A 27,281-nucleotide genomic window follows, 5' to 3' on the forward strand; every position below is an offset into this window, starting at 1 on the left:
AGTCCTGCGTCAGGTTCTACACTCAGCGCAGAATCTGCTTGTTCCTCTCCCTCCGTTCCTCCCCCACCCCCACCCTAGCTCCCACTCTCAAAAATAAATAAATAAATAAATAAATAAATAAATAAATAAATAAATAAAATTAAAAAGAAGTTGGTGAGATACTTTAACCATTCTCTTTCTGACATTGACTCCTTCCTCTATCTCTGCCAGTCTTCCTGCTCCATCTGCTTTCTTTTTTTTTCTTTTTTTAAGATTTTATTTATTTATTCATGAGAGACACAGAGAAAGAGGCAGAAACACAGGCAGAGGGAGAAGCAGGCTCCACGCAGGGAGCCCGACGTGGGACTCGATCCCGGGACCCCGGGATCAGGCCCTGAGGTGAGGGCAGATGCTCCACCGCTGAGCTCCCCAAGTGTCCCTGCCCATCTGCTTTCTTAGGAGTCTCTACTTTCACTTCCTCCAGGAAGACTTCCGACCACTGCTGTCTTGTTCACCTTTGCAGGCCCAGCATTTAGTGCGGTCCCTGGCATGTAAACAGAGCTTAATAAATATTTGTTGAAAAAAATAAATGAATCTATGAAAGGAGGCCATTAGTGTTACCCACATTTCTTTTGGGTTACTGAGAAGTGGTTAGTTTTCAACGATGCCTGGGGAATCTCAGGAAGATGAGACTTTATTTATAGAAGGTCTGTTCATACCAGGAAACCTTTCCATTGAAACCACACCACAAATATTTAAAGAGAATGAGATGTTGAACCTAAACTGTTTTTTAATTCTCAAGGCACAGGAATGTAGGGAGTTAAAGACAAATGCCATGATTTTAATTTAATTAATGATGTTAATTTAATTAACGTTGAGCAATGTTGGACGGTGGAAATTTTTGCTGTGCCATATTTTGGAATGAGGGGGATAGAGCTCTTCAGATGGAGGCTCCATCATGTAACTAGGACGGGGGGGGGGGCGGGGGTGAAGGACATAAGAGGCTTTATTCAGACTGTTAGCTTCTCTTGCTGTACAGCAGCCCCAGCTGGATTTACCAGAGATAACCTGGCTTATTAAAAGCAGTTTAGGGGCACGTGGGTGGCTCAGTTGGTTAAACATGTGACTTTTGATTTTCAGGCCCCAATCTCAGGGTGGTGAGACTCAGCCCCACGTTGGGCTCCATGTTCAGCACTAAGTCTGCTTGAGGTTCTCTGTCTCTCCTTCTGCCCATCCCACCACCTCTAAAAAAAAAAACCAAAATTCAGTTTAAATGGCACATTTTGAGGCTTTGCAATTCATTTAAAAATTGAAGTGTTGTCTTAAGACCTAGCTAGTTGCTGGGAAACCACCTCTTCCCCCAATAGGTTTTTGAGAGGTAATTCATGTTTTCAAAAACCGTAAATGGTGTTTTTGAGATGGAGGCTTGATCTCGAATTGAGTGTTATTTTTACCTGGATTAGGGGCTCTGAGGCTCATGCTCTGAAGTAGAATTTCAAGGTTTTTCGCTTCTTCAAGAGAGTTAGTGGGTGTATGGGGCTTGTTTTCCTCTACTGACAGCCTGACTGTTGGGAGAGAATCGCCTAATCCTGACTCCCTACCCCACTCTTAGTGGGTTTGACGTTGAACACCAGTCCTCAAAAACTTACTTGGGAGAGTGGCTGGGGAAAGGAGCCCCAGGACTAGTGTTTGTTGGGTTACAAAGTAACCATGACCACCATCGATGGAATATTCCATTTCTGGTTGAGGATTTTATAAATATTTGGAGTTGCTTTTGAGAAACCCCAAGGAGAATCACGGACAGAAAAGACTGAAATTATGGTTTTACCATTTAGAGGCAAAACGACAGAAAGCTATAGTTTGTTTTCAGTGCCTCTGGTGGTTTTAGCACCTCGGTCAACAACAAACGTGGAAACACTCACCAGGGCCCAGCCTGCGGCAGGCAGCACGTCGGCACCGGCCGCCTTAGTGAGCAAAGGACAAGACCAGGGACAAAGTGGAAGGCCAAGCTCGCACTCAGGGGAAGCAGTACTTAGCAAAACACGCATCAACTCACGTACAGCGAGCTAGAAGACGACGGATGCTGTGGAAAAGGGCAGAGCAGGGAAAAGAGAATGGAAGGTGGGGGTCGACTGCAGTGAGGAAAAGGGAGCCAGGGAGGCCTGGGGGGCTCAGCGGGGAGCCTCTGCCCTGGGCCCAGGCTGTGACCCCCGGGTCCCGGGATCGAGTCCCACGTCGGGCTCCCTGCATGGGGCCTGCTTCTCCCTCTGCCTGGGTCTCTGCCTCTCTCTCTCTCTCTCTCTGTGTGTGTGACTATCATAAATAAATAAAAAAAATAAAAAAGAAAGAAAGAAAGAAAGAAGAAAGAAAGAAGAAAGAAAGAAAGAAAGAAAAGAAAGAAAGAAAGAAAGAAAGAAAGAAAGAAAGAAAGAAAGAAAGAAAGAAAGAAGAGAGCCAGGCCTGCCTGGGGAAGGGAGGCTCCTGCAGGGAGTGAGAGGGGGACTACTGGGGGCCCCCGGGGCAGGCGGGGACAGCAGGAGGGTGCCTGAGGCCCGGAGGCCCGCGCAGAGGGAACAGAGGCCAGCAAGAAGGGAAGGCCGGGGGGATGCCCGGGTGGCTCAGCGGTGGAGCATCTGCCTTTGGCCCAGGGTGTGACCTTGAGGTCTCAGGATCGAGTCCCATGTCGGGCTCCCTGCATGGAGCCTGCTTCTCCCTCTGCCTGCGTCTCTGCCTGTGTCTCTGCCTCTCTCTCTCTCTCACTCTTTCATGAATAAATAAATTTTTAAAAAAAATAAAAATAATTTTTAAAAAGGAGGTAAGGCCAGAGGAATGGTGCGGAGGGCCTCCCTGCAGCAGCTCCGGGTGGGAGGGGAGCCCCTGCAGAGGTGGGAGGCGGCGGGGCGGCCCCCAGGACAGGCACCAGGTGTGGGGGTGCACCTGCCATCGGCCAAGGCCCGGGCCCAAGCCCAAGGCTCTCGGCTCCTGGACGGTGCACGTGCGGGGGCCAAGCAGCAGGGCGTCTGCACCGGGAGCACGAAGACGCGGGCTGGGGGCAGGTGGCCTAGACCCGCAGGTGGGCTGTGCCTCGGAGCCCCGCCCAGGTGGAGGCATAATGCCCCCCCCCACCGCGCTAAGGGCAGCGAGGCACCCCCCTTGCCCTGGGGCTCGCAGGCCACCTACACCCCAGGTCAACCCCGGGCACCCGCTTCTTGGGCATAGGGTGGGCCCTCCTCTCCTGAGCCTGCTCCTGGAGCACCCTCCAGCACCCTGGAGCACCCTCCAGCACCCTGGAGCACCCTGCAGCACCCTGCAACACCCTGCAGCACCCTGGAGCACCCTCCAACACCCTGCAGCACCCTCCAGCACCATGGAGCACCCTGGAGCACCCTGGAGCACCCTCCAGCACCTGCACACCCTGCAGCACCTGAGCACCCTCCAACACCCTGCAGCACCCTGCAGCACCCTCCAGCACTCTCTAGCACCTCCAGCACCCTGCAGCCCCCCCGACAGAAGGCCAGGGCTCTGGGCCCTTTGCGGCCTGCTCAATCCCTGGAGCAACTCCACCTTCCCCCAGCCCCTGGGTCTGCGGCTTGGCTGCCCAGGCCCGCAGGTCACTAGCAGTTGTCTGGAGGTCACAGAAGCAGCCAGGAGGCTGGTCGACAAGCCTGCGTCCAGGGGTCAGGTCTGCAGGGGAGGCCACTCACGGCGGCATTCAAGGCCCCTGGTCTGGGTGACCCGACCAGGACGGAGTGGTGGACGGGAGGACTAAGATTGGGTGCAGGCCCCTGTGTAGGCACAGGCGCCTGTGTAGGCGCAGGGTGGCCAGGAGGAGGTGGCCGGAGAGACTGGGAGAGGGCAGGAGGAAGGAGCAAAACGGAGAGAGCCCGGCCGGCTGGAAATCGCAGCAGAGGACTGTCCTCCAGGACGTGGGAGGACTGAGGCCCGGGCACCCTCACCTGCAGCCACGTGCTGGTTTCCAGGGACTGTTACACCCGAGGGCTGCTGGGGAAGCCAGGGTGAAAACTAATTGCCAAAAAAAAGGATCCCTGGGTGGCTCAGCGGTTTAGCACCTGCCTTGGGCCCAGGCTGTGACCCTGGGGTCACGAGATGGACCACGTCAGGCCCCCTGCATGGAGCCTGCTTCTCCCTCTGCCTGTGTCTCTGTGTGTGTGTCTCAGGAATAAATAAATAAAATAAAAATAAAAAAAAGAAAGAAAACTAATTGCAACAGGTCTAAGGAGAGAGCGGGATTGAGAGCAAAATACCCAGCTAACTGTCTGCAGGTGTTTTGCCGCCCGGGAGCAGAGAAGCGAGTGAGGCAGTCACTGGTGAGGCGAGTGGGGCGAGAATGGTTTAAAAGCAGGGAAGTAGCAGCAGGCCCCGATGACAGCGGGGAGGGGGTGGCCCGGCTGCCAGGCCTCAGATAGCTGGGGCTGCGGGGAGAGAACCTTCTGTGGCCCCCAGCAGGGGAGGAGCAGGGGAAGGGCACCCAGGGCCCGAGACAGAGGGATTCCTCCTCCTTCTCAGTGAGTTAGAAAGTAAGGTCCCAGGTTGAAAGTGGGGATGGGGGGGGGTGTAGGGGGGGTGGGGGTAAGGTGTTGGAGGTTTGGAGAAAGAGGAAATGGTGGGAAGGTGCGGTGAGGACAGTGGGGAGGGCCCCGCGTGCAGCTGCGGTAGCCCACTGCGTGGTCTGGCCCAGGGAGTGGGCCAAATCAAGGTAAGGGCAGGGAGGTCAAGGGTGTATATGCAAGGCAGTGCTTAGAAATCTCCAGATGCCCGCCTGCAACCTCTCTGTTAGTCGGCTAAGACTCTTACAACAAGATACCACAGACCGGCTTAAATGACGCACACTTACTTTCTCAGGGTTCTAGAGGCAGGAAGTCCCCAAGATCAAGGTCTGGTTTGGTTTCTTCTGAGGTTTGTCTCATCGGATTGCAGAAGGCCCCCTTCCGGCGGCTGTCATTATTTCTTTTCTTTTCTTTTTAAGATTTTATTTATTTGAGAGAGAGAGAGAGAGAGAGAGAGAGAGAGCACACAAGCTGGGGAGAGAGGCAGAGGGAGAGGGAGAAGCAGACTGTCTGAGAGCAGGGGGCCAGACATGGGGCTCCATCCCAGGACCCCCCACCGGGATCAGGACCCGAGCTGAAGGCAGATGCTTAACCAACTGAGCCACCCAGGCACCCCTGCCTTCACGTATTTCTGTAAAAACACCAATCAGATTAGATTAGGGCCACCCTAACAGCCTCATTTTAACTTACTCACTTTGAAGGCCCAAATATAGTTACGTTCTGAGGTTCTGAGGAACAGGGGTGTAAGGGCCTCATGACTGCAATTTTGAGGGCACACGACTGAGCCCCTAACACCCTCCATCTACGCAGTGAATCCCAGAGAATCATCTCAACACAAACTTTTATTGTGCTTTAACTTTCCACCCCTAGAATACAAAGTTTATATAGATCCTTCCTTTGGGGCCCTTCTGGTGGAAGGAGTTGTTTTCCTAAGGGTCAGGGTTGGCATCCTCCGTACACTCCAATGCTTGCAAACTTTTTCAATCCACAGTAATAATATATATTTTATATTTGACCCGGTGCACACACACATAAATATGTAACTGGAAAGTCTGCACAGAGCAGTGCAATGTGTTTCGATGTCCAAGACAAATTTCCGTCCTTTTCCATTTTATATTTCAAACCCTCTACGGAAATATCTGTTAGGCATCTCAAATAAATCACATTGACACAGTTATATGTAAATAATAGCGTAGCAAGGAAAGAATTGACTATTGATTTAACAAAAAATTGGGTTCTGTGCATTGAGAGGACAGAAGAAGGGGAATGGGGCATGGAAGAGAGATGAAATCTTTATTCAGCGCAAAAGGAAAGAGATTTCTAAAAGAGTTGGAAAAAAAGATATAGAATGTATGTGAATTACTTTAAAATACGGAAACAGGGCAGCCCGGGTGGCTCAGGGGTTTGGTGCCACCTATAGCCCGGGTTGTGATCCAGGAGACCGGGGATCGAGTCCCACGTCAGGTCCCTGCTTGGAGCCTGCTTCTCCCTCTCTGTGTCTCTCATGAATAAATAAATTAAATATTTTATAAATAAATAAATAAATAAATAAATAAAAAATAAGGAAACAAGCATAGGAGAAACCGTGAAGAATGTCGAGCGTAGCTGCCAGTAGGGAGCTGGATATCCTTCATGGTTTCTTCTATGCTTTTGAGCAGTATTTCACTTTTTGATCTTTACATATATTGCTCGGTAAAAATAAAAAGATAATTTTAAAATGCACATAATACATGTAGCCACCTATTCTGCTGACTCTTAGGGACAGGCCAGTGGAGTTTCTTGCCATGTACTTCCACCTCCACCTCTTACCAAAAGTTTGTAAACTTCTTTTTACTCCAAATCCCAAACTCTGCATTAGAAAGTGCTTGTATTTTAGACCAGAGGTTCCCAACCCCTTTTCGATGCATGAAGATATCTCTTTCTTTAAAAACAGAGACAGTAGTTCTCCAAAAGAAGACTGTCCACTTCGTGAACTATTAAATAAAGTTCATAAAAAATAAAAATAAAAAAATTAAGAGAGAAGACAGGATAAATAACCAGTGGCTAAGAGCACAGACCTTGGAGCCAGACTCTGTTCAGATCCCAGCTTTGGCGCTTATCGGCTGTAGGATTTGGGGCAAGTCTCTGAATTCCTCTGCCTCTTCAGCTTCGTTATCTGTAACATAGAGATAATAACAATACTCACCTCCAGAAGGTGTGAAAATTCATGGAGTTCATTTTTTTTAAGTGCTTAGACCAGTGCCTGGCATGTTAAATATGTAAAATTTCACAAGAAGGTAGTACTTACCCCTTTGAATCGATAGATTGGGAAACTACTAAATTCAGAGCTACCTTGAGTTATTTATTAACTATTAAAAATATATATGATATTCCTATCAGTTATATTATAAAATAATTCGTATTTTCTTTATCACACCAGAATCTGCAGTTTGCCATAGAGTATGCCTGTAGGAAATGCTATTTCTTGTCAGTCTGTGGACAACGTTCAATACGCATATGACTTTGGGTGAATCTGAGGAGGTCTGGCATTCACAAGACACATATACTGTCCATCTACTAACCCTCCATGCCTGCAAAGTAGGACCTATGATTGGTCATTTTTAACTGATTAGGGTCCTCCCAGAATTTGTATGTGGAAGCTACACTAATAGGATCTCCCCACTCCCTGCACGGGAGTCATGCCCAAGATGAACCTATGAGAAGAAAACCAACACAGACTGCAGCTGAGCCCCTCAGAAACTTAAGAAATTACTGACCAGAGCTGCTGGCAGGTATGCTTGGAATACAAGGGTCATTAGGAAGCTTAAATCTAATGTATTCCATTGTCTGAGAATGGACCATATTTAGAGAAGGGTTTAGCCAAGAGCAGAAGTAGGGAATGGTTGGAAAACCAAAGGTGTCCTCAGGTCTCTTGCACGGTCCGGGGAAGAAGGCTCCCAACCCATGAACACCGATATTCCAATCTCTTTACTACAAACATCCCTATGCTATGGGGATACAAAGCCTGATGGTTGCATTTTTTAAAAAAATCTATATTCATTTGTTACAATCCAGGTTTACCAAGCCACATTCTGGTGATAATTGGTCTTCCTGTATAAGTTTGTCCACAAGGAAAATTGTGCTTGGCACTAATATTTTTCATTGTAAATGAATAAATCAGCATTCTGGATTGTATAGCAGTTGCTGTGAATGGTTTTGTTTTGTTTTCGCATGAGTCCCCGAGGAAATCCTCAAGTCTGGGTACCCAGCAGGAAGCAGGCTAAGCACCTCCAAGAGAACAGGCCGGAGGTCAGGATGACGGAATGAAGGAGACACTCCGAGCTGTTGTCTGTAGGTGACATCTCTCCATCTCATCTTTGAAAATCACAGCTTGGCCCCGTACAGAACCCGCATCCCCGGTACTGTTGCAACTTTGGGTTTTCCTGATAGGGAGAGTTTCCAACTGCATCGTTCTCTCCAGGAAAAGTGAGTTGAGGCGGAGTTTGGGCTTTCATTTGGAATCTGTGTTGTATTGATCATTTAAACCATTTTCATACACCACCACTTACCCGCTAGATTTGCTCATTCACTTCCAACAGGCATCTTGATCAGTGAGCGAGACACTTCGTTGGGAGATAGATGGTTAGAAAGATGGATTGCGAAACCGTAGAAGCAGCCCGCGTGTGTGCGGATGGATGAATGGATAAGCACAATGCGATGGGTACACGGGAGGGAATATTGTCCAGCCTTAAAAAGGAGGGGAATTCTGACACGTGCTAACACGGGGATGGGAGGGGAGGACATTAGGACATTACACTAAGTGAAATGACGCGGTCCCCAAACGACGAATATTGTATGATTTCATTTATATGAGGTCCCTAGAGTAGTCAAAATTTGGAGACAGAGCGTAGAACGGTGGCTGTCAGGGGCTGGGGCAGGAAGGACGGGGGACTTGTTCAGTGGACACAGAGTCCCAGTTCTGCAAGATGGAAAGAGGTAGTGGATGGTGGTGAAAGTAGCATAACCACATGACTACGCTTAAGGCCCCTGACCCTACACTTAGCCATGGTTAACACGGTCCGTTTTAGGTTCCGTGTGTTTCACAACCATAAAGAAAAAGAGGCAGATGATGGCTCTTGTCCTGTGGTGCTTACAACCCCTAGGCGAGGCCCACCAGGAGGGTGGGGCTAGCACTGTAGGGATGCACACTAAAGACCGGTTAATACTGAGGCCAGCCCATCTCACAAAGAAACTGATAGAAGGGGGCCTCTGGGGGCTCAGCGGTGGAGCACCTGCCTCCGGCCCAGGTCGTGACCCCGGGTCACGGGTTCGAGTCCCGCACCGGGCTCCCTGCAGGGAGCCTGCTTCTCCCTCTGTAAATAAAATCCTAAAAAAAAAAAGAAAAAAGAAACTGATACAAGATGTAGGTTGTTATGCAAATTTCCCCACATGCTTCAAACCCCTCGCATTGGTGCTTGAGCCCTGAGCGCCCCAGCCTGCTCCCAGGGCTGCACAGCGCCGCCGCCCGCAGTGCACCGCCAGTCACGTAGGGGGCGCTGCGGCCCCGCCTCTGCTCCGCGTACCCACCCCCACCCCCCGCCCCGCCTCGGTGGCCCTCACTTCCGCTTCCGGAGCCCGCCTCCGCGCGCCGGAGCCTGCGCAGTCTCCGGCTTCCGGCCCGCGAGCAGCATGGCGGCGGCCTCGGGTGGGGAGAAGGAGAAGGAGCGGCCGGGGGGCGGCGCGGGCGCGGCGGGCGGGAACAGCACGCGGGAGCGGCTGCTGTCTGCGCTGGAGGACCTGGAGGTCTTGTCGAGGTAGCGGCGTCGGGCGGGCGGCCTGGCTGGAGTCGGGGAGGCGGCGCTCTGGAGACCGCGGCGGGGTCGTGGCCTCGAGGTCGCAGCCCCGCGGGACCCGGACGCGGCCTCTTCCCCCCGCACCGCCCCCGGGGGACGCTTGATAGCGGCGGTGACCCCGGGACCCCGACACTGGGAGATGGGGGGAGGGGGACCTGGGGGGGCGCTCGGTGACCTGCAGGGACACCCCGGGACCCCGACACTGGGAGATGGGGGAGGGGGGACCTGGGGGGGCGCTCGGTGACCTGCAGGGACACCCCGGGACCCCGACACTCGGGGATGGGGGAGGGGGGACCTGGGGGGCGCTCGGTGACCTGCAGGGACACCCCGGGACCCCGACACTCGGGGATGGGGGAGGGGGGACCTGGGGGGGCGCTCGGTGACCTGCAGGGACACCCCGGGACCCCGACACTCGGAGATGGGGGAGGGGGGACCTGGGGAGCGCTCGGTGACCTGCAGGGACACCCCGGGACCCCGACACTCGGAGATGGGGGAGGGGGGACCTGGGGGGGCGCTCGGTGACCTGCAGGGACACCCCGGGACCCTGACACTGGGAGATGGGGGAGGGGGGATCTAGGGGGGCGCTCGGTGACCTGCAGGGACACCCCAGGACCTGACACTGTGGGAGATGGGGGAGGGGGGCCTCGGGCCGGGGGCTTGGTGACCTGCAGGGACACCCCGGACCCCGGCACTCAGAGATCGCTGTCACCTATTTCCATGACTGTGTCCCAGCGGCTGGGACCTAGTCAAAGCCGATGCCATCCTTTGCCTACAGAAGCCACTTAACTTGATTTCCATTCTACTCCTCTTAAAATCCATTTTCCAGGTAGCTTAGCAATTGCTTACAAACACAAATCAGGTCATGTCATTTCCGTTTAAAATGATCCAGTCAGTGGGGCGCCTGGGTGGCTCAGTCAGTGGGGCGTCCGCCTTGGGCTCAGGTGGGTGCAGGGTCCTGGGATTGAGCCCTGAGACCAGCTCCCCGTTCAGTGGAATCCGCTTCTCCCTCTGCCTCCCCCTCCATTTTTTTTTTTTCTCTCTCAAAATAAAAAAAAAAAATCTTTTTAAAAAAGTTAAAATGATCCAGTCGCTTTCCATTGTACCTGGAATGAAATGCTGATTCTTTACCATGACCCGTGAGGCCCTCACACAGCCTGGCCCGCCCGCCCGCCCTCCCGACCCGTCCTCATTGTGTATCCTGCTCCTCGGTACCTACTGCTGTGTCCCGGCCACCCTTCCTCAAACCCATCTTTGGGCCCCCGAACCCGGCTGTTCTCACTTGCAGAAGCCCTCCCTGACTCCACCAGTGTGCGTGGCCAGACAACTCACTGACACACTCTAACACTGCTTCAGTTTCTTCCCAGCCCTTCTTCTAACTCTGGTTTGATTTACCTGCTTTCTTGGTTTTTCTCTTCTGTATTATAATTTAAATTCCTTTGTTCGCTTTCATAAGCTAGGCATCCAGAAAGTGCCTGGCACACAGTGGAAACTTAAATGTCTAATCAGTGGGTGAATGAAGACTTTCCATTGCCATATCCACTTTATTCATTAATTAGCTAGCTAGTTCATGCATAATGGTATGAGAACCTCATAGTGGGGAAGGTTGGGTCCAGTTGGCACCATCCAGAAAAATAGTTTGAGGCTGGCAGTAAGGAAGATGGAAGTATGCAGGTGAAAATAGCCTGGCGGCCAGTGAGAAGGTACAGGCTTTACTGGGGCTGACTGGCGGTGTCCTGTTGCTAATTGTGCAGCTGTACCTCTTGCATAATTTCTGGAGTCCCATCTGTCAGCAAGTTTGAAACTAGTGTGTCAGGATATTACCTGATACATATTTTATACTCCTCTTTATACTAGTTTTCATAAAGGAAAATTGGCATGTCTAGTAAATAAGCATTCCAAAAAGGTAGGACTTTATTATACGTTAGAATCCCTCTTAGTTGATACCTGTTTGGTTAATTAAAAATTTCAGTTCACATAGAAAATCATTAAAAACGTGATTCATCTACTCCTTAATTTAGGGGGTTTTCTTGCATAAACCACCCATAATGCCTTGCCCACCAATTTCCAGTGTGTTTCGTTAAAGCGAAATGAGGGGTGCCTGACTGGCTCAGGCAGTAGAGTATGCGACTTGATCTATGGGTTGTGAATTTGAGCCCCACCTTGGGCCTAGAGATTACTTAAAAAAAAAAAAAAAAAAGTAAATAAGAACTTAAATGCTTATCAAGCAGTCTTAGGGTAGACTTTTGCTGAATTTTCATGACTTTGCAGTTCTTTGCAGGCAGCTGTTGAGTCTTTCCCAAGTATTCAGCTTAGGTTTTTATGGAAATTACTCTTTTCTGTTGACAGTCATATTTCGTTGGTATTTATGAAATGGATATTTAATATATTTAACTATACTAGTAAAGTAGAACTTTAAAACTTGCATAACTGGATCTGGTAACAGACATAACTGAGTCTTGGTGAGAGAGTACCTCGTAGCTGATGAGCGCCCAAGCGCACGGTCACTGGGCAGCGGCTCTGAGTACTCAGCATGCTGTGGGTGCCATGAATCCAGCAAGTCAGTTAGGTAGAGATCAGTTAATAAAGCTTCTGTTGTATTTATTTTGCAAAGATGTTTTTGTTTTTCTTTTTTAGAGAACTTATAGAAATGCTGGCAATTTCAAGAAACCAAAAGTTGTTGCCGCCTGATGAGGAAAACCAGGTAAGTGGTTTCTTTTTATATTACAAACAAGAAATCCCCATTATTTGTGCAATTTCCCTATTTACATTTACTTTGTGTGAGAACAGGAAGATTGGATTCTGTTAAATTATAGATTACGATTTTTAAATTGATACTTTCTTCGAATCACTTACATAGGCTAACACACTGCTTGAGAAGAAAAAAGTCTAAAGGTTTAGCAGTATTGTTTTTTCTTCTAGTTACACATTTATTCGTTTTTGTCTTTTGAATTAACCAACTAATAAACTTGTTACATGGAGGTTAAAACAATATTTGAAATAAAAAAAGTTAATGCTGTCATAAACTAACCTTTTATTATATAGACCTGGTTCCCCTAATGTAACTTGAGAATTAATAGAAATTAAAGAGCATACAGCTGTTAATAGAAGTTATTTTGTGGAGGTTAAATTTACATGTTTTTATTTTCTTTATTCCTTTCTGTGCTTTGTAATTTTCTACGGTGAGCAGATTTTTTTTCTGATCCAAAACCTTTTTTTAAATTAATTAATTTGTATTATTTACTCATGAGAGACCCAGGCAGAGGGAGAAGCGGGCCCTCTGTGGGGAGCCCGATGTGGGACTCGATCCCAGGACCCCGGGATCACGGCCTGAGCTGAAGGCAGACGCTCAGCCACTAAGCCACCCAGGCATGATCCAAAAACTTTTTAAAGAGGGCAAATGTCATTTTATGTGTTTTCTACTGTAATTAAAAAAAAAAAAAAAAAGTTTTTTTTTAAAAGAAAACAGCTGGGAAAGATTAACCTTTTTAATAACAGGAGACATCTCATAGATCTCTTCTCCATCCTTTCTGCCCTATTATTATCTTACTTTTATGATATGTTTTGAGGGCAGAGAAATTCAATCGGCTGATAATAGAGAAGTATCATAAAACTTGTTTTCTTCAAGGATTAATCCCTTCAGGTGGAGAGGGGGAATTAGATACGCTACAAGTAGTAAAAGCTGGGACTTTTGGGGAGATTAAAGTTGTTTTTTGTCTGTTGTTTGTTTTTAGGAAAAGCTTATAGAGAAAAATCCTAATAGAGGAATGCCAGTCCCAGATACTTTATTGATAAATACATGTAAAATTAAGTAAGTACTTACTACAAAATGAAATACAGGTTTTGACTTTACTTCCCAGGCACACAGATTATTCAGTAGGTCATAACCAAGACCTGCCTGGTCAGCACTAACTTTTCTTATACTTTTTAAGGACTGGCAGTTCTGTCCCTAAAAAATAACAGTACCTTGTCACATAAAGTTGTTGTGAGGATTTACGATACAGCATGTTAAGTACAAATAAGGAGAGCTCAGTAATGGATAATTGTCATCATCACTACCCAGGGAAAGAATTAAACTTTATACTTGTGAATTCCTGTATAATGTTCAATGAAAGTACTAAATATTAGTTTGGATGTGCCCATATGAAAATTTATTTTTGGAAATTGCTCTTTTTTAAACCATCTTCATCATAAAACAATAGTATGCATGACATCACAGGTCTAATATGAGTTATGTATTTTCTTGAACATAATAGCACAAATTTGCAACTGTAAAAGTTTTTTTAAGTATCATACATTTATCATAATAGTATTTCTGCAATCAGCTTAACTCTGAGACAGCCATAATGAAGCATTTACTTATATTGTCAAGTTTCCTTATATAGTTTAATATTTTACTCATTTATTTGCTGTTATAGTTGATTATATACAATTTTGTGACTTTAAAAAAATGTACATTTTGTCATGTCTTTGCATCGTGTTTAGCACTTGGGGTTTTTTAAATTTTTTTCTATTTTTCTTGAGATAACAGAAATATAACATTGCGTTAGTTTAAGATATGCGACAATGATTTGATACATGTATGTATTGTGAAAATGATTATCACAGTAAGTTTAGTTAATTTACGTTACCTCACATACTTAAAATTTTTTTTTCTTAAGAACTTTTAAGAAGATGTCAGGGAAACTGTGGCACCTTTTCATGTACCTGTTGGTGATTAGGGTGCCTTTGGAAAAATTTCTATTCTGTTTCTCTGTACATTTTTAAGAACTTTCTTAAAGTTGCTAAAATTTACTGTCTTAGCAACTTTCAAATATACAATGCAGTATTGTTAACTGTACTCACCGCTTCTGTACATTATATTTCCGGAACTTATCTTATAGCTGGAAGTTTGTACCTTTTGATCATCTTCACCCATTTTGCCCTGGCAACCACCAATCTGATTTGTTATTCTTTGAATTTGGCTCTTTTAGATTCCACATGTAAGTGAGATCATGCAGTTATTTGCCTTTCTCTGTCTGACTTATTTGACTTAATATAATGGCCTGAGGGTTCATCCATGTTGTCACAAATGGCAAGATTTCATTCTTTTTTATGGCTGAATAATATCTCTCTGTGTGTATATATACATTCCACATTTTCTACTAGTTCGAAGGGATACAGGTACCCAATGTTTTTAGCAGTATTATCAGCAATAGCCAAATTATGGGAAAAGCCTAAATGTTCATCAGCTAATGAATGGGTAAAGAAGAGGTGGTGTATATACAGCTAATGAATGGGTAAGAAGAGGTGGTGTATAGAGGTGCTCACACACACACACACACACACACACACACACACTAGAATATTACTCATAAAAAAATAATGAAATCCTGCCATTTGCAGCAATGTGGATGGAGCTACAGAGTATTAGGCCAAGTGAAATTAAGTCAGAAAAAGACAAATACCATATAATTTCATTCATATGGAATTTAAGAAACAAAACAAGTGATCATAGGGGAAAAGGGGGAGAGGGAAATCAAGAAACAGACTCTTAACTATAGAGAACAAATTGATGGTTACCAGAGGGAAGGTGTGTAGGAGAATGGATGAATATAGGTGATGTGGACTAAGGAGTGTACTTGTGATCAGTGAGTATGATGTATGTATTGTACACTTGAAACTAATATTACACTGTATTGCTACTAACTGGAATTTAAATAAGAACTAAAAAAAATACCACATTTTCTTTATCCATCCATATATTGATAGATTGTTATCTATCAATCTTTCAGTCCTGGCTATTGTAAATGCAGCAGTGAACACACGGGTGTAAATGTTTTTGAGATGATAATTTCATTTTCTTCAGATAGGTACCCAGAGTGAAATTGCTAGATCATATGGTAGTTTTATTTTAAAATTTTTAAGTAACTTCCATACTGTTTTCCATGGTGGTTGCACTAGTTAACATTCCTACCATCAGTGCACGAGGGTTCTCTTTTCTCTACATTCTCACCAACACTTACCTCTTGTTTTTTTGATTACAGCCTTTGTAACTGGTATGAGGTGATACCCAATTGTGGTTTTGATTTGCATTTCCCTGATAAGTTAGTGATGTTGAGCACCGTTGCATGTACCTCGTTTGTAGGTCTTTGGAAAAATGTTCAGTTTCTTTGCCCATTTTTTTTTCTTTTTGCCCATTTTTAATCAGACTGTTTGTTTTGTACAAATTTTTTTTTGTACAAATTTTTTAAAGTTCCTGGTGTCATCTAAAATAATCTCAAATACCAAAATTGGGGCGAACCTCCATTACATTATGTTTTTAAGGATAAACTTTAAAATTTTTATTTTTACCGGGAAATGAATAAACCTCATTTTGGCATATTGGAAGTTCTGAAGACTTGTTTTGTATGAAAGAATAGCATATAATTAGAAAAAAAAGTTTTGATACTAATTTGTTTTCTAAAATAATCATAGGCTATTTTTATTCTTAACATTGATTAGAGTAATACATTGAAGGTGCTAAAATTTTATAGCCTGGCCAATTCACATGTAGAGTCTTTGTTTCATTGGAATGCCATTTTTCAGAATTCTGCTTTCTGCTTTAATCAACTGTTACCTGATAGGTCCTGGAGTTGTTAATTCACAGAGATGGGGAATTTCAAGAACTGATGAAGTTGGCACTTAATCAGGGAAAAATCCATCATGAAATGCAAGTTTTAGAAAAGGAAGTGGAGAAGAGGGACAGTGATATTCAGCAACTACAGAAACAGCTAAAGGAAGCAGAGCAAATACTGGTAAGTTGATAGAAGGAAGATAAAAAAGGATATTGTTTAATCTGTTTCTGAAAAAGAAAGCTATTTTAAAGTTTATTTAGATTTCCACAGGACTGGATTAATAGAACTGGGAACTTGTACTTTTATCTTGTCCTGTTAGAAGTTTTCAGTTATTAGTAGCCTAAATCTTTACTTCAGCTTTTAAAATATTTTGAAATCGGTAGAAATATGTACCAATTTTAAAAATTGATTAAAATTTATATTAACTGGGACACCTGGGTGGCTCAGTGGTTGAGCTTCTGCCTTCGGCTCAGGTTATGGTCCCGGGGTCCTGGGATTGAGTCCCACATCGGGCTCCCCGCGGGGAGCCTGCTTTTCCTTCTGCCTGTGTCTCTGCCTCTCTGTCTCTGTGTCTCTCAGGAATAAATCAATGAACTCTTAAAAAAAAAGTTTATAATAACTATTTAGTCTTTCATTCTAAACTAGGTGGAATTTGGGCATATGTCAACTACTCTAGTTTTGGGTTTTTGTTTTTTTTTCTTGCTGTTGGCTACTATTTCAAAAAAAACAATTTCTTTGCTGTTATTTGCCCAGTTGTTTCACTAAATACTGACTAATGAAATTGTTATATGGTGGTATCACAGCAGTGGCTGAGTCTGAGTCTCAAATGGAGTAGATATTGCTGGAATCCTTATCCCTAATGAATCTTCCAAATGTGTCCCAATGGGCTTCAGTAAATAGAAACCTCAGGGGTTCAGGATACTTTAACCACTCCGGCTGAAGAAATGACCCCAAGTAAATGCTTTTTAAAAAAAAAATATATAATGAAATCTATTTTCCATTAGGAAAGTAATACTTGCTAAAAGATACTCAGAAAATAGAGAAAAGTAGAAAGAAGAGGAAAACATTGTCTTTAGTCCCTCTGTTCAGATTACCATTATTCTTAGTTTTGTGCATTTCATTTCAGTGCCAGATGTATTTTTTTTTAATTTTCCTGTAGTCTTATAGGTGATTTTTATTTTTATTTTATTTTTTTTTAAATTTTATTTATTATTTATGATAGTCACACACACACAGAGAGAGAGAGAGAGAGAGAGAGAGAGAGGCAGAGACACAGGCAGAGGGAGAAGCAGACTCCATGCACCGGGAGCCCGACGTGGGATTCGATCCCGGGTCTCCAGGATCGCGCCCTGGGCCAAAGGCAGGCGCCAAACCTCTGCGCCACCCAGGGATCCCTATAGTTGATTTTTTAATTGAAGTCTGATTGACACACGGTGTTACGGAGGTTTCAGGTATACAAACTTTTTTTTTTTTCAGAAGTTTTCATTTTTTATGTCATAATTAGTAGGATACTAACCGGCTTTTATTTACTGTTTATTAAAACTTAAGTGTTTTTCATATATCCTTTGTTTAGTTTTCCAACTTTCTGTTATAAAGAATGCTTTGAGTATCATTGCAAAAAAGTTCTTTTTCTCTTCTGCATTTCAGATTATATTCTTTAGATTAGATTTCCAAAAATGTAATTATTGAATTAAAGACAGTTAATGCAAGGACCATAAAAAGACGGAATTTTATGACTTAGGTATAGCAACTATCATTTATTGGGCACTTGTGCATCAGGCCTTGTGCTTATTTGCAATTTACATGTATTATCTCAGTCTTCTTAACAGTTACTCTAGGTTAGTATTTTACAGATGAAGAAACCCAAGATTTTAATTTTTTTAAATTAACGACTTTGCCCAGGAAGAGTGAAAAGTAGAGAGATGGAACTTAAACCTAGTTCTCTCTGACTCCATATTCTTAACTACTGTTCTAGTTGAGGATGCATATACTAGCTTAACTTCATTTTACCCTTTAATGGAGCAGGGTTGAGGGGGGAACTTGGGGATGTTTTCATTATAGCTATCATTAAGCATGGAGGTAATGGTATTGTATAAGTGAGTAAGACTGTCAATCCAAGAATGTATCTTGAAATTAGAAAAAAAAGTATTTTGGTATTTTCTCTTTGAATAAGAAGAGATAAACGCAAGAATAGGATGTTTTATGAGTCATATGTGATCTGGTTATCTTATGCCTATCTATGATAGAAGGCATAAAGAAATGTTAGTAAACAATCTAATTTATACTTTATTTCTAACAACTAATGAATGAAGACAGATTCATGAATACATATTTCTTTTATTAACCAACTGATATAAATGATTCCCAAGTGGTGTTTCAGAATATTGCAAATAAATTATGGGGATTTCCAAATTTTGCATATTGTTCCTGTGGGATTAATCATTTTGTGAATGAAGGTAAACATTCTGCTTGATAAAGTTAAGAATAAACCATATTTCTTTTTTAATGTTCAAATTAGGCAACAGCTGTTTACCAGGCAAAAGAAAAACTCAAATCAATAGAAAAAGCAAGAAAAGGTTAGTACTATTGGGAACATGAATGACTTTCTGTGTAAAATCCAAGTTTTGGCTTCAAGAAATGGATGAGAGTATTACTGGTAATCATTTGTTGCTATTGAAATGATTCCAATAAATATTTATTGTAAAGTGTCTGCTAGGCTCTAGTACTATATGCTATGTATTGTTAGGGAGATATACCTTTTTCAGGTTCTGAGAAGCAATAATATAAGGGAAGTTATGGCTTTGTATCTGAATGTGCAGTAGACAGGTTTATAAAGTTGTTGGGAGAAAGGAAGAGAACTGCAAGCTGGAAGCAAGTGGCATGTGAGTTGGATCTTAAAAGACAGGATAGAGAGTGAAAGAAAATGTGCAGTGGGCGACTGAAGTGAAATGAGAGTGTCCTGAAGTCAGAGGTAGATGTGGCTTTGGGATGTGTGCACATTTAATGGTGCAACCCCAGCATGCCTTCTTTTTTTTTTTTTAAGACTTTATTTATTCATGAGAGACACAGAGAGAGAAGCAGAGACACAGGTAGAGGAAGAAGCAGGCTCCAGGCAGGGAGCCTGACTTGGGACTCGATCCTGGAACTCCAGGATCACGACCCGGGCCAAAGGCAGGCGCTAAACCGCTGAGCCACCCAGGGATCCCCCTGGTTTGTAGATTATTTACCTATAATCACCTCAGAGTTGTCTGACTTTCCTCCTCTTTTCCTGTTTCAGATAACTACTGTTAATGTTTAGTGTGTGTCCATTTTTTAGGTGTTTAATGCAAATACATATATGTACATATATTCTAAAAAACCAGGTCATGCTATACATATTATTTAGCAGCTTACTTTTTTTTTTTTTTTAAGATTTTTTTGAGTGGGGGGAGAGAGCACAAGGAATGGGGAGGGGTAGAAGGAGAAGCAGACCCACTGAGCAGGGAGCCCAGTGTGAGACACCATCACCGGGCCCTGGAATCACGACCTGAACCAAAGGCAGATGCTTAACCATCTGAGCCACCCAGGCATCCAGCAGCTTAGTTTTTAAATCTAATGAATATATTGTGGACATGTTTCTACTTGGGTCTACTTCTATCCTTAGGGTCACGTTAAGTCACAATTGAGTGGTGTAGTATGAGCTGCTGCTGTAATAGCTAAGCTGTCAATGCAAGACAAAACACCCTTTGCTGTGTCTTATTTGTGTTCACTGTTGCTTTCAGAACAGTAGGAATGTTTAATGGTAGTTAGTAATCAAGATCAGTGGGCATTATCATGCTAATGTCCCAAATATGATACTTTATCAGGTGTATTTTCTAGATGTCTTGTTCTTTAGTTGGGAAATCTTATATGATTTAATAATATACATATTAGTTTTTACTAGGGAAGGTAGGTAACTCGGATTATCCTATTTTCAGGTAATTTAAAATTTAGTAAGTGACTTGTAAGTTACTAGACTAACATGTTACTCTCTCTTCTTGACTCAGGTGCCATCTCCTCTGAAGAAATAATTAAGTATGCACATAGAATAAGTGCAAGTAATGCTGTGTGTGCTCCACTCACCTGGGTTCCAGGTAAAAATACTTCTCTTTTTATTAGGTATATATGGTTTTGAAAATTCTTAGGTAACTATACTCAAAAATAGGAAAAATTTAAATATAGAATATATTTATCCTTAGAAACCTCCTCCGTATATTTTCATATCTTTAATATCTTACAAGTAATAATTTGGGTTATGGGTTTATCAGTTTGGTTTTCTGCAAAGCTTTTGCCATAGAGACTGTGTTTTTGTCCTTTTTAAAGAAAAATCATAAATTGATGTTTAAAAGTACCAGATGATATGTAATGATTCTAAGCTGTAGATTTATATGTCTGTAATATCCAGGCTGGCCAGAAGCCCACTTCTTAGAACCATTGGGATGTCGTCAAGGGTTCTGCCCTTGGAAACGAGACAGTCCCAGCTCTTCAGTGATACAGTGAAGCACTGAGTGCTCACAAACAAACACATGGGACTGGAAAGAGCTGGAATAATTAGAAACAGCACAAAAGGGTAACAAACTACAACATACATTGACAGCACATAAAACATTTATAAGACAGGGACCTGCGGTAGAGCAGCAATCTTCTGGGAAGAGTGGGAGAGTATCTCAGCATCAGAATCTCATGATGGTGGCATTTCACCATACTAAAAACACTAAGATTAACTGCAGTTTCGGAGGTGAGTGATCTGGAATGAGAAATATTACTAAAAAGTTGGTCCAAATCTGCCAAGTTTTCATTATCCCAAAACTATCATGATTAGAAATGAAAGCTCCTGATAAACCTCCACTGGAAAGTTCTACGAATTAATCTCTAAATGACAAGATCAAAGAGGTTGATTAGAAAAAGTTTTAATTTAGGTAGTCCTTCAAATAAGCAGTCCTTTCTGTCTTGTTAAAAAAAAAAAAAGCGCCATATATTTATTCTCCTTCAGAGTATGTATCATTTGTTCTTACTAGGAAATGCGGGTAACTTAGAAGACTCAAGATCATTATTATTTTCTTAATTTGTCATCTAGAATTGCTAAAATGACACTTTTTTTTTTGTATAGAGAATAGTATATTTCTGTGCAGATTCAGAGAAGAAATGCATGTATTTTTAAATTTAATATATTATGCTCTTAATCACAATTGATAAGATGACCTTCCTGTATGAAAATCGAAAATATATTTTTGAGTTTTTCAAAGAGAACCGAGGAAAATCAATACTTCAGGGAAAGTATTGCTGCTTATTTTGCATAAGATTCAATTAAAAGCAGTCTTTTTTTAGGGGACCCACGGAGACCATACCCAACTGATTTAGAGATGAGAAGTGGATTATTGGGTCAAATGAACAATCCTTCCACGAATGGTGTAAATGGTCATTTACCAGGGGATGCACTTGCAGCAGGCAGATTGCCAGGTAATACTAATCAGAATGGGGTTTTCAAACACACCAGAGTTTTTAAGACATGACTGTCTGGCTGTTGAACAAGTTTGAGAGTCTAGACCCAACTCGTTTTAATAGCTAGGTTTTTTGCCAATTATCCTGCTCTGTAGATCAAAAACTGTTCTAGTTGGAGTTTATGAAATTAAAATAAATTGATTTCTCTCTCATTGATTGTTTATTTGCCTCGGCATTAGGCCTTTAATCATTAAAATCTAAACAGCTTTTTAAATTGTGAAATATACTGTACCAACAGAATAAGAAATATAAATGTTCATTTTAAAGAATACAAAGTGAACTCACTCTTGAAAAACTCCCAAGTTAACAAAACGAGTAACAACTTTTTACTTTTGAATAACTGAATAGCACTTTTGAACTAGATAGCACTTCTGTGAGACTCAGACTGTTCTGAATTTCAGCCTTCCTCAAGTTTTACATGTAGTTTTGCGTTATTACATTTATTTTATGTTTCCCACCTTTTATCTTCTGTAGGTGACTTGTTTTGATTTGGTAGAACATTTAAAAAGTTTTTTAAAACTGCTTAAAGGACAAACTGAGAACTCACTGTGCATTAGTTTCCTTTGATATCTTTGCCTTTTTCTCATTTGGGTTATTCCATATCCTGCCAGTCACAGGCCAGTCATGAGGCAGAAACCACATAGTAATATGAGCAAGGAAAATTTAAAGAAAATTTGGTACTGACTACTAAAGGGTAAAGAGAGCTGTTTTTAAAAAATAGAGCACTAACAGATGCGGGAAGCAGCTGCGGCCCAAGGGACGGCAGAGAGGCTGGATGGGGTGTTCCTAGGCTGCAGCCGGCAGGCAGGGATCCAGCCACCAGCCTTCAGATTCCTGGGAGCCCTGCTGGGAAGCCGCCTTGAGGGTGAGGGTGAGACTTCAACGCCCCTGAAACTTGCGAGGGAGTGAGCACCGCTTGAGGTGCTTGATGTCCCTGCGCCGCCGCGCAGCCGCAGCCGGCACCACCGGCCTGAGAAGGAAAACTATAGGATCCCTAGGCCTGGTCCCCTTGCACAGTCCCTCCAGTGCCCTCTGCTGACGAAGATTAACATGGTGGCTGCTGGCAAAGGAGAAACGTTTTCAGGGTCCAGGGAGCAGAGTGGATCCAAAGCTTAGGCAGTTTAAACTTGTAATACTTAGTATAGCACATGTTAGCTATTTAAAATGTGTAGAGAGAATACTATATACGACCTAATACAGATCTGCGTATAGTTTACATCGACACGTATAAGACACATTTGATGGGTCATTGTGAACGTCTTGCAAAAGAAAAATTAGGTCAGCTGATTATATAAAGTTACCTAGATGGAAGCATGATTTCTAAAAAAATAAAACACAGGTTCTGGTTATTAAACACCATGCTATTTCTTGATAACTTTGATCTTCATTAATTTTGCCAAATGTATGTTTTGATTCCTGGCCTTAAAAAATTACTGGCTTCAGATTCTGTGCATGAAGGGAAGTGTAGTTAAGTAGTAAATTAATTACTGGTAGAAGTGTTGTTACATATGCTTCTTTCTTTTCTCCAGATGTCCTTGCTCCGCAGTACCCATGGCAGTCAAATGACATGTCCATGAATATGTTACCACCAAATCACAGTAATGACTTCTTGTTGGAACCTCCGGGGCATAATAAAGAAAATGAAGATGATGTAGAAGTTATGTCAACAGACTCCTCGAGCAGTAGCAGTGACTCTGATTAAAAACATAAAAGACACAATTCATACAGAATTGAATACCATGGGGAGCACTTGGGTGGCTTGGCTGAGCGTCAGACTCTTGATTTTGGCTCAGGTCGTGATCTCAGGGTTGTGAGGTTGAGCCCCGTATCTGGCTCTGTGCTGGGCATGGAGTCTGCTGAAGATTCTCTGAAGATTCCCCCTGCCTCTCTCCCTCTCTAAAAACCAAACAAAACAGAATTGAATGCTGTGGAATTTTGTTTCTAAAACTATTGTAAACCTGTAAAAAATAGCCGGGTAATACTGGCTATAGCGGAATGGTGCGGCCCATCAAGAATCACTGGACTTTTCTTTTAAAAGCCAAAAATCATGGTTTCAGTTCTAAACCACTAAATGAATATTTAAAGAATAATCAAAATTTATTGTTGGGAAAAAAATTACTCAGTGCTGTTCTACGCCGTTATATTCCAGTTATGTTGGACTTGTACATAGTAGGTCTGGAAATACACATTGAGGGAAGTGACCGCTGTACATACACTAATCAGCCCCTGGAATTAGAAAAGCATTTTAAATAAGGGCAGTGGATCACCGAATGTCTGTCGTATCTCAGAGTAACAAAACCCTCATTTTAAAGTGAAGGCTGGGTAGCTTCGGTCACAGTAACGGAAATTGTCTCAATTTGTACTATCTGTAATTATTGTAAGTTTTGTAAATAAACTCTCTTTTGTTTGTACTCCGTATGCTTTTTTCTTTTAATTGAAATATGTCGTCAGTGAAAGTAAATTATTTCTGTAAATCCAGTTGCATTTCATATGCACTAAAGTAGAATTCGGGAGTGTGAATGAACATGCTGTACTGCATACAGCTGAACTAGTAGTCGCAACTGGTAGGTCTCACAAAGGCCCATACTGACCTTAGAAGAAATACAATGAAGTTGGTTCTTGTGGGGTTTTTTGTTTTTTCCATTAGTCTTCCCCTCGTTTTTTGTTATTTTTTAAATAATTTTAAAAAGCTTACATAATAATGTCTGATCTTAAGAATGACATTGTCTGAAAGGTTTTAGAATGGGAAGCATGCCTCTTGCCTTCACCTTCCGTTTCACTGCAGTTCCCAGAGGGAATCACGTAACCACTTTTAACTTCTAACGGTTAACCTCCATGTTTAAATAATATGCTTATACAGCTACAATTTATTTTAGTGTACTTTTAATTTTTTTTTCAGATTGCAAAAGCAACAACATCCATAGTGGAGCATTTAGCAAATAGAGTAAATTACATAGGAGAAAATGAAACCAGCATTCTACCAAGAGATCCTATCAACATTTTGGGGTAGGTTTTTTGATCTGTTTTAAAGATCCACGTGTATACATTTTTTTAAATGAGAATGTGTATTTCCTGAGATGCTATAATAGTTTTTAGTAATCTACATCCTTGCAACTTTTTCCTTTTTAGTATTTAAATGGAAGGACCTGTAGAAAAACATTTGTCTTCCAACTTCAGCAATTATCCTGGAAACGAAATTCCATTTTTAGATTGGAATCTTGAATAATACAAGGAACAAAGTGTGAGTGTCCTGGTTTGGGATTCTAACAAAGTATAAATTATCTCAGTTCAGTGTCTTTACTTTTGTTTTAATGTGGATTCATCGGCATGCCACAGTCAGTCACTGGTATGTGGCATGGGTAAAATATTGGTTGCCTAATTAAAAAATATACGTGTATATATACTACAGCCAAGGAAAAGGAGGTGGAAAGGAGTGAGCCGAAACGAGGCAAAATCAGTGCTTTTCTGAGTGTAGGGTATATGGAAGTTCACTGCACTATTTTCTGCTTCTGGTATGTTTGAAAATTTTCATGTTAACTTTTTGTTTTCTGCATCTGGTGTTAATTCTATTCCAATTTTATTCTGTTTTAAAATACCAAGGAAAGGGAAAAGCTTGGACTCTTCGGTAAGATGGCTTTGATGCTGCTGAAGCTCCACTTCAGGAATGGCAGGCATGGAAGGTGTGTGGGAACCCACAATAGCAAACGTTGGTTGTTTCGGTTCCAGTTCCTTAAGCCCTGATACTTAGGCCACCTGTTGGGTCAGTCTGTTAGGTGAGCTGTAACGAAAGAACAGACTCTGGTCTTGAGCAGGAATTTTCAGAGTTCTGGATTTTAGAAGTCCCAAGATCAGGGTGTTGGGAGGTTTGGCAAGTCTCGTGGCTTGCCTTCTTGCTGTGTCCTCACATGACGTTTTCTGTGCATCCCCCCCCCCCCCAAGTCCTTGTGTCTCTGCGGATCCAAATTTTCTAAAGACTGTAGGCAGACTGGATTAGGGTTCACCCTAATGGCCTTATTTTAGTCATCCCTTTAAAGACCTTATCTCCAAATGCAGTCACATTCTGAGGTATTGGGGTTTAGGCCTTCCACACTGGAATTTTGGGTTTCTGATACCAGTCCCAATGTGTGTGGTGGGAGGGGGTGGTTCCCTGCACCCCCAACAACAAGCAATCTGGACAACAGCAAGAGGCCCTATGATTCAGTGCTGATACTACCTGGCTATAGGATCTGGTTCCTCCCTCCACTTGGCCAAGGTGGTGATGCCAGTCGCATGTCCAGGTTGTCGTTACCTGTATTTCTGACTGACTGGCTATAAATCCGAACTTCCCCGCACATCTTCCTGAGGTTTGATTAATGTGCTAGAATGGCCCACAGGACTCAGGAAAGCTATTTACGTACTAGATTACTGATTTGTTATAAAAGGATACAAGTCAGCAACATCCAGATGGTCAAGATGAACTGGGCAAGAATAGGGAACGAGCTGAGCTTCCATGCCCTCCCCAGGCATGCCACCCTCCCAGATCGCCAACCCAGAACTCTGATCTCTGCCCTTCCGGGTTTTTATGATTACGTTGTTGTCCTTTGGTGATTACTTCAGCCCGTAGGCCCCTCCCCTCTGCAGAGGAGGTGTGCAAGGCCCGATCCTCTAATCACCCTACTCACTTAGGTGGCTCCATTGGCAACCAGCCTTCATTCTGGGCCCTTTCCCAAAGCCACATTAACGAAAGCCACTTTTTTATCACTCTCCAATACTGTGGAAATTACAAGGGTTTTGGAAGCTGTAAGCCAGGAACTGTGGACAAAAGCCAAATAGATCTATGAGAAATTCAGATGACCAAAGTCACAATATTGTATGGGGACACAGATCAGCCCACCACATCACCCAGGGGACCGGATAAGCTTATGAAGTAAATGTTTAATGGTCTGGTAACGTATCTGCTTTTTTATTTTTTTTTTTATTTTTTTTTTTTTCGTATCTGCTTTTTTAATCTTACATTCAGTTTGGCGTATGTGAGGTCCTTTCTAAGGTCCCTTGCATAATCAATACATACACTTAAGACCATTTTACTGAATTTGGTTAGTAGTTTCAATGAACTATTTTGTTGTATCATCATTTTAACACCAATTTTTTTTCCAGCAGTTTGTATGAGACCAAACCTTTGGCCAGCATGTATCTCCCTGATTTTAACATTTACCTGGTAAAATGATTTTCTTTGTAACAATTGACTTCAAGGCCATTTAAGTGAATTCTGTTGCCACAAAGTGGGTACTTTTATTTCTTAAATAACCACATTGTCTTCTAAATCTTTTGCTGAAACCTCCCTTTTAAATGTCTTAGCTACTTTACTTTCTAAGGAACTTGCTGGTTGCCTGCTGACTGGAGATCCGGGTGAGGCCTTCCACCCAGTTTGAGCATCAGACCCTAAAGCCTTTCCGGACCCATCTAAGACTATTAGCATTAGTGATCATGCGGAACAGATTTCCACTAGGTTCACCTCCCAGTGACAGGTGCTGCCTGCTGTATCGAAGGCCTCCTAGGCCGACGTGGGGTCAGTGAGAAGCAATATTTGCCATTCACAGTGTCGATCTCGAGCCCCCGTAGCTAAGTCCCCCTCCCCTTTATCCCGTCCTCTGCTCTCCCTTTCCTTTCTTACTTTGAGCATCTTCCAAGTGCTGAGGGTACAGCGAGGAATAAGACAGAGGCCGCGGGGCAGGGGATGGCCAGATAATACGCACACGACCCAAACACCAAGACAAATCCAAATAGTGGCAAGCACAATAAAACACAGG

The 27,281-nt window shown here is 43.1% G+C and overlaps 1 protein-coding gene across 1 annotated transcript; it reads left to right on the forward strand.

Annotated features, from left to right (window-relative positions):
- Positions 1-9,209: 9,209 nt before the first annotated feature.
- Positions 9,210-23,903, forward strand: MED4 (mediator complex subunit 4). Its single transcript, XM_055335695.1, has 7 exons — positions 9,210-9,340; positions 12,014-12,080; positions 15,982-16,152; positions 18,491-18,548; positions 19,998-20,084; positions 21,319-21,450; positions 23,022-23,903. Exons 1-7 carry the CDS (start codon positions 9,216-9,218, stop codon positions 23,192-23,194), a joined length of 813 nt encoding a protein of 270 aa, XP_055191670.1. The 5' UTR covers positions 9,210-9,215; the 3' UTR covers positions 23,195-23,903.
- Positions 23,904-27,281: the final 3,378 nt, after the last annotated feature.

Source organism: Nyctereutes procyonoides, unplaced genomic scaffold (assembly GCF_905146905.1).
Source record: "Nyctereutes procyonoides isolate TBG_1078 unplaced genomic scaffold, NYPRO_anot_genome, whole genome shotgun sequence".
In the NCBI taxonomy this organism is placed as follows: domain Eukaryota; kingdom Metazoa; phylum Chordata; class Mammalia; order Carnivora; family Canidae; genus Nyctereutes; species Nyctereutes procyonoides.

Bases quoted from the DNA above. Each gene is read 5' to 3' on its own strand.
- MED4 (XM_055335695.1), top strand. From the start codon at position 9,216: ATGGCGGCGGCCTCGGGTGGGGAGAAGGAGAAGGAGCGGCCGGGGGGC. The intron at 12,081-15,981 runs GTAAGTGGTTTC...GTTACCTGATAG, and splicing joins CGCCTGATGAGGAAAACCAG to GTCCTGGAGTTGTTAATTCA. The intron at 18,549-19,997 runs GTTAGTACTATT...TTCTTGACTCAG, and splicing joins AATAGAAAAAGCAAGAAAAG to GTGCCATCTCCTCTGAAGAA.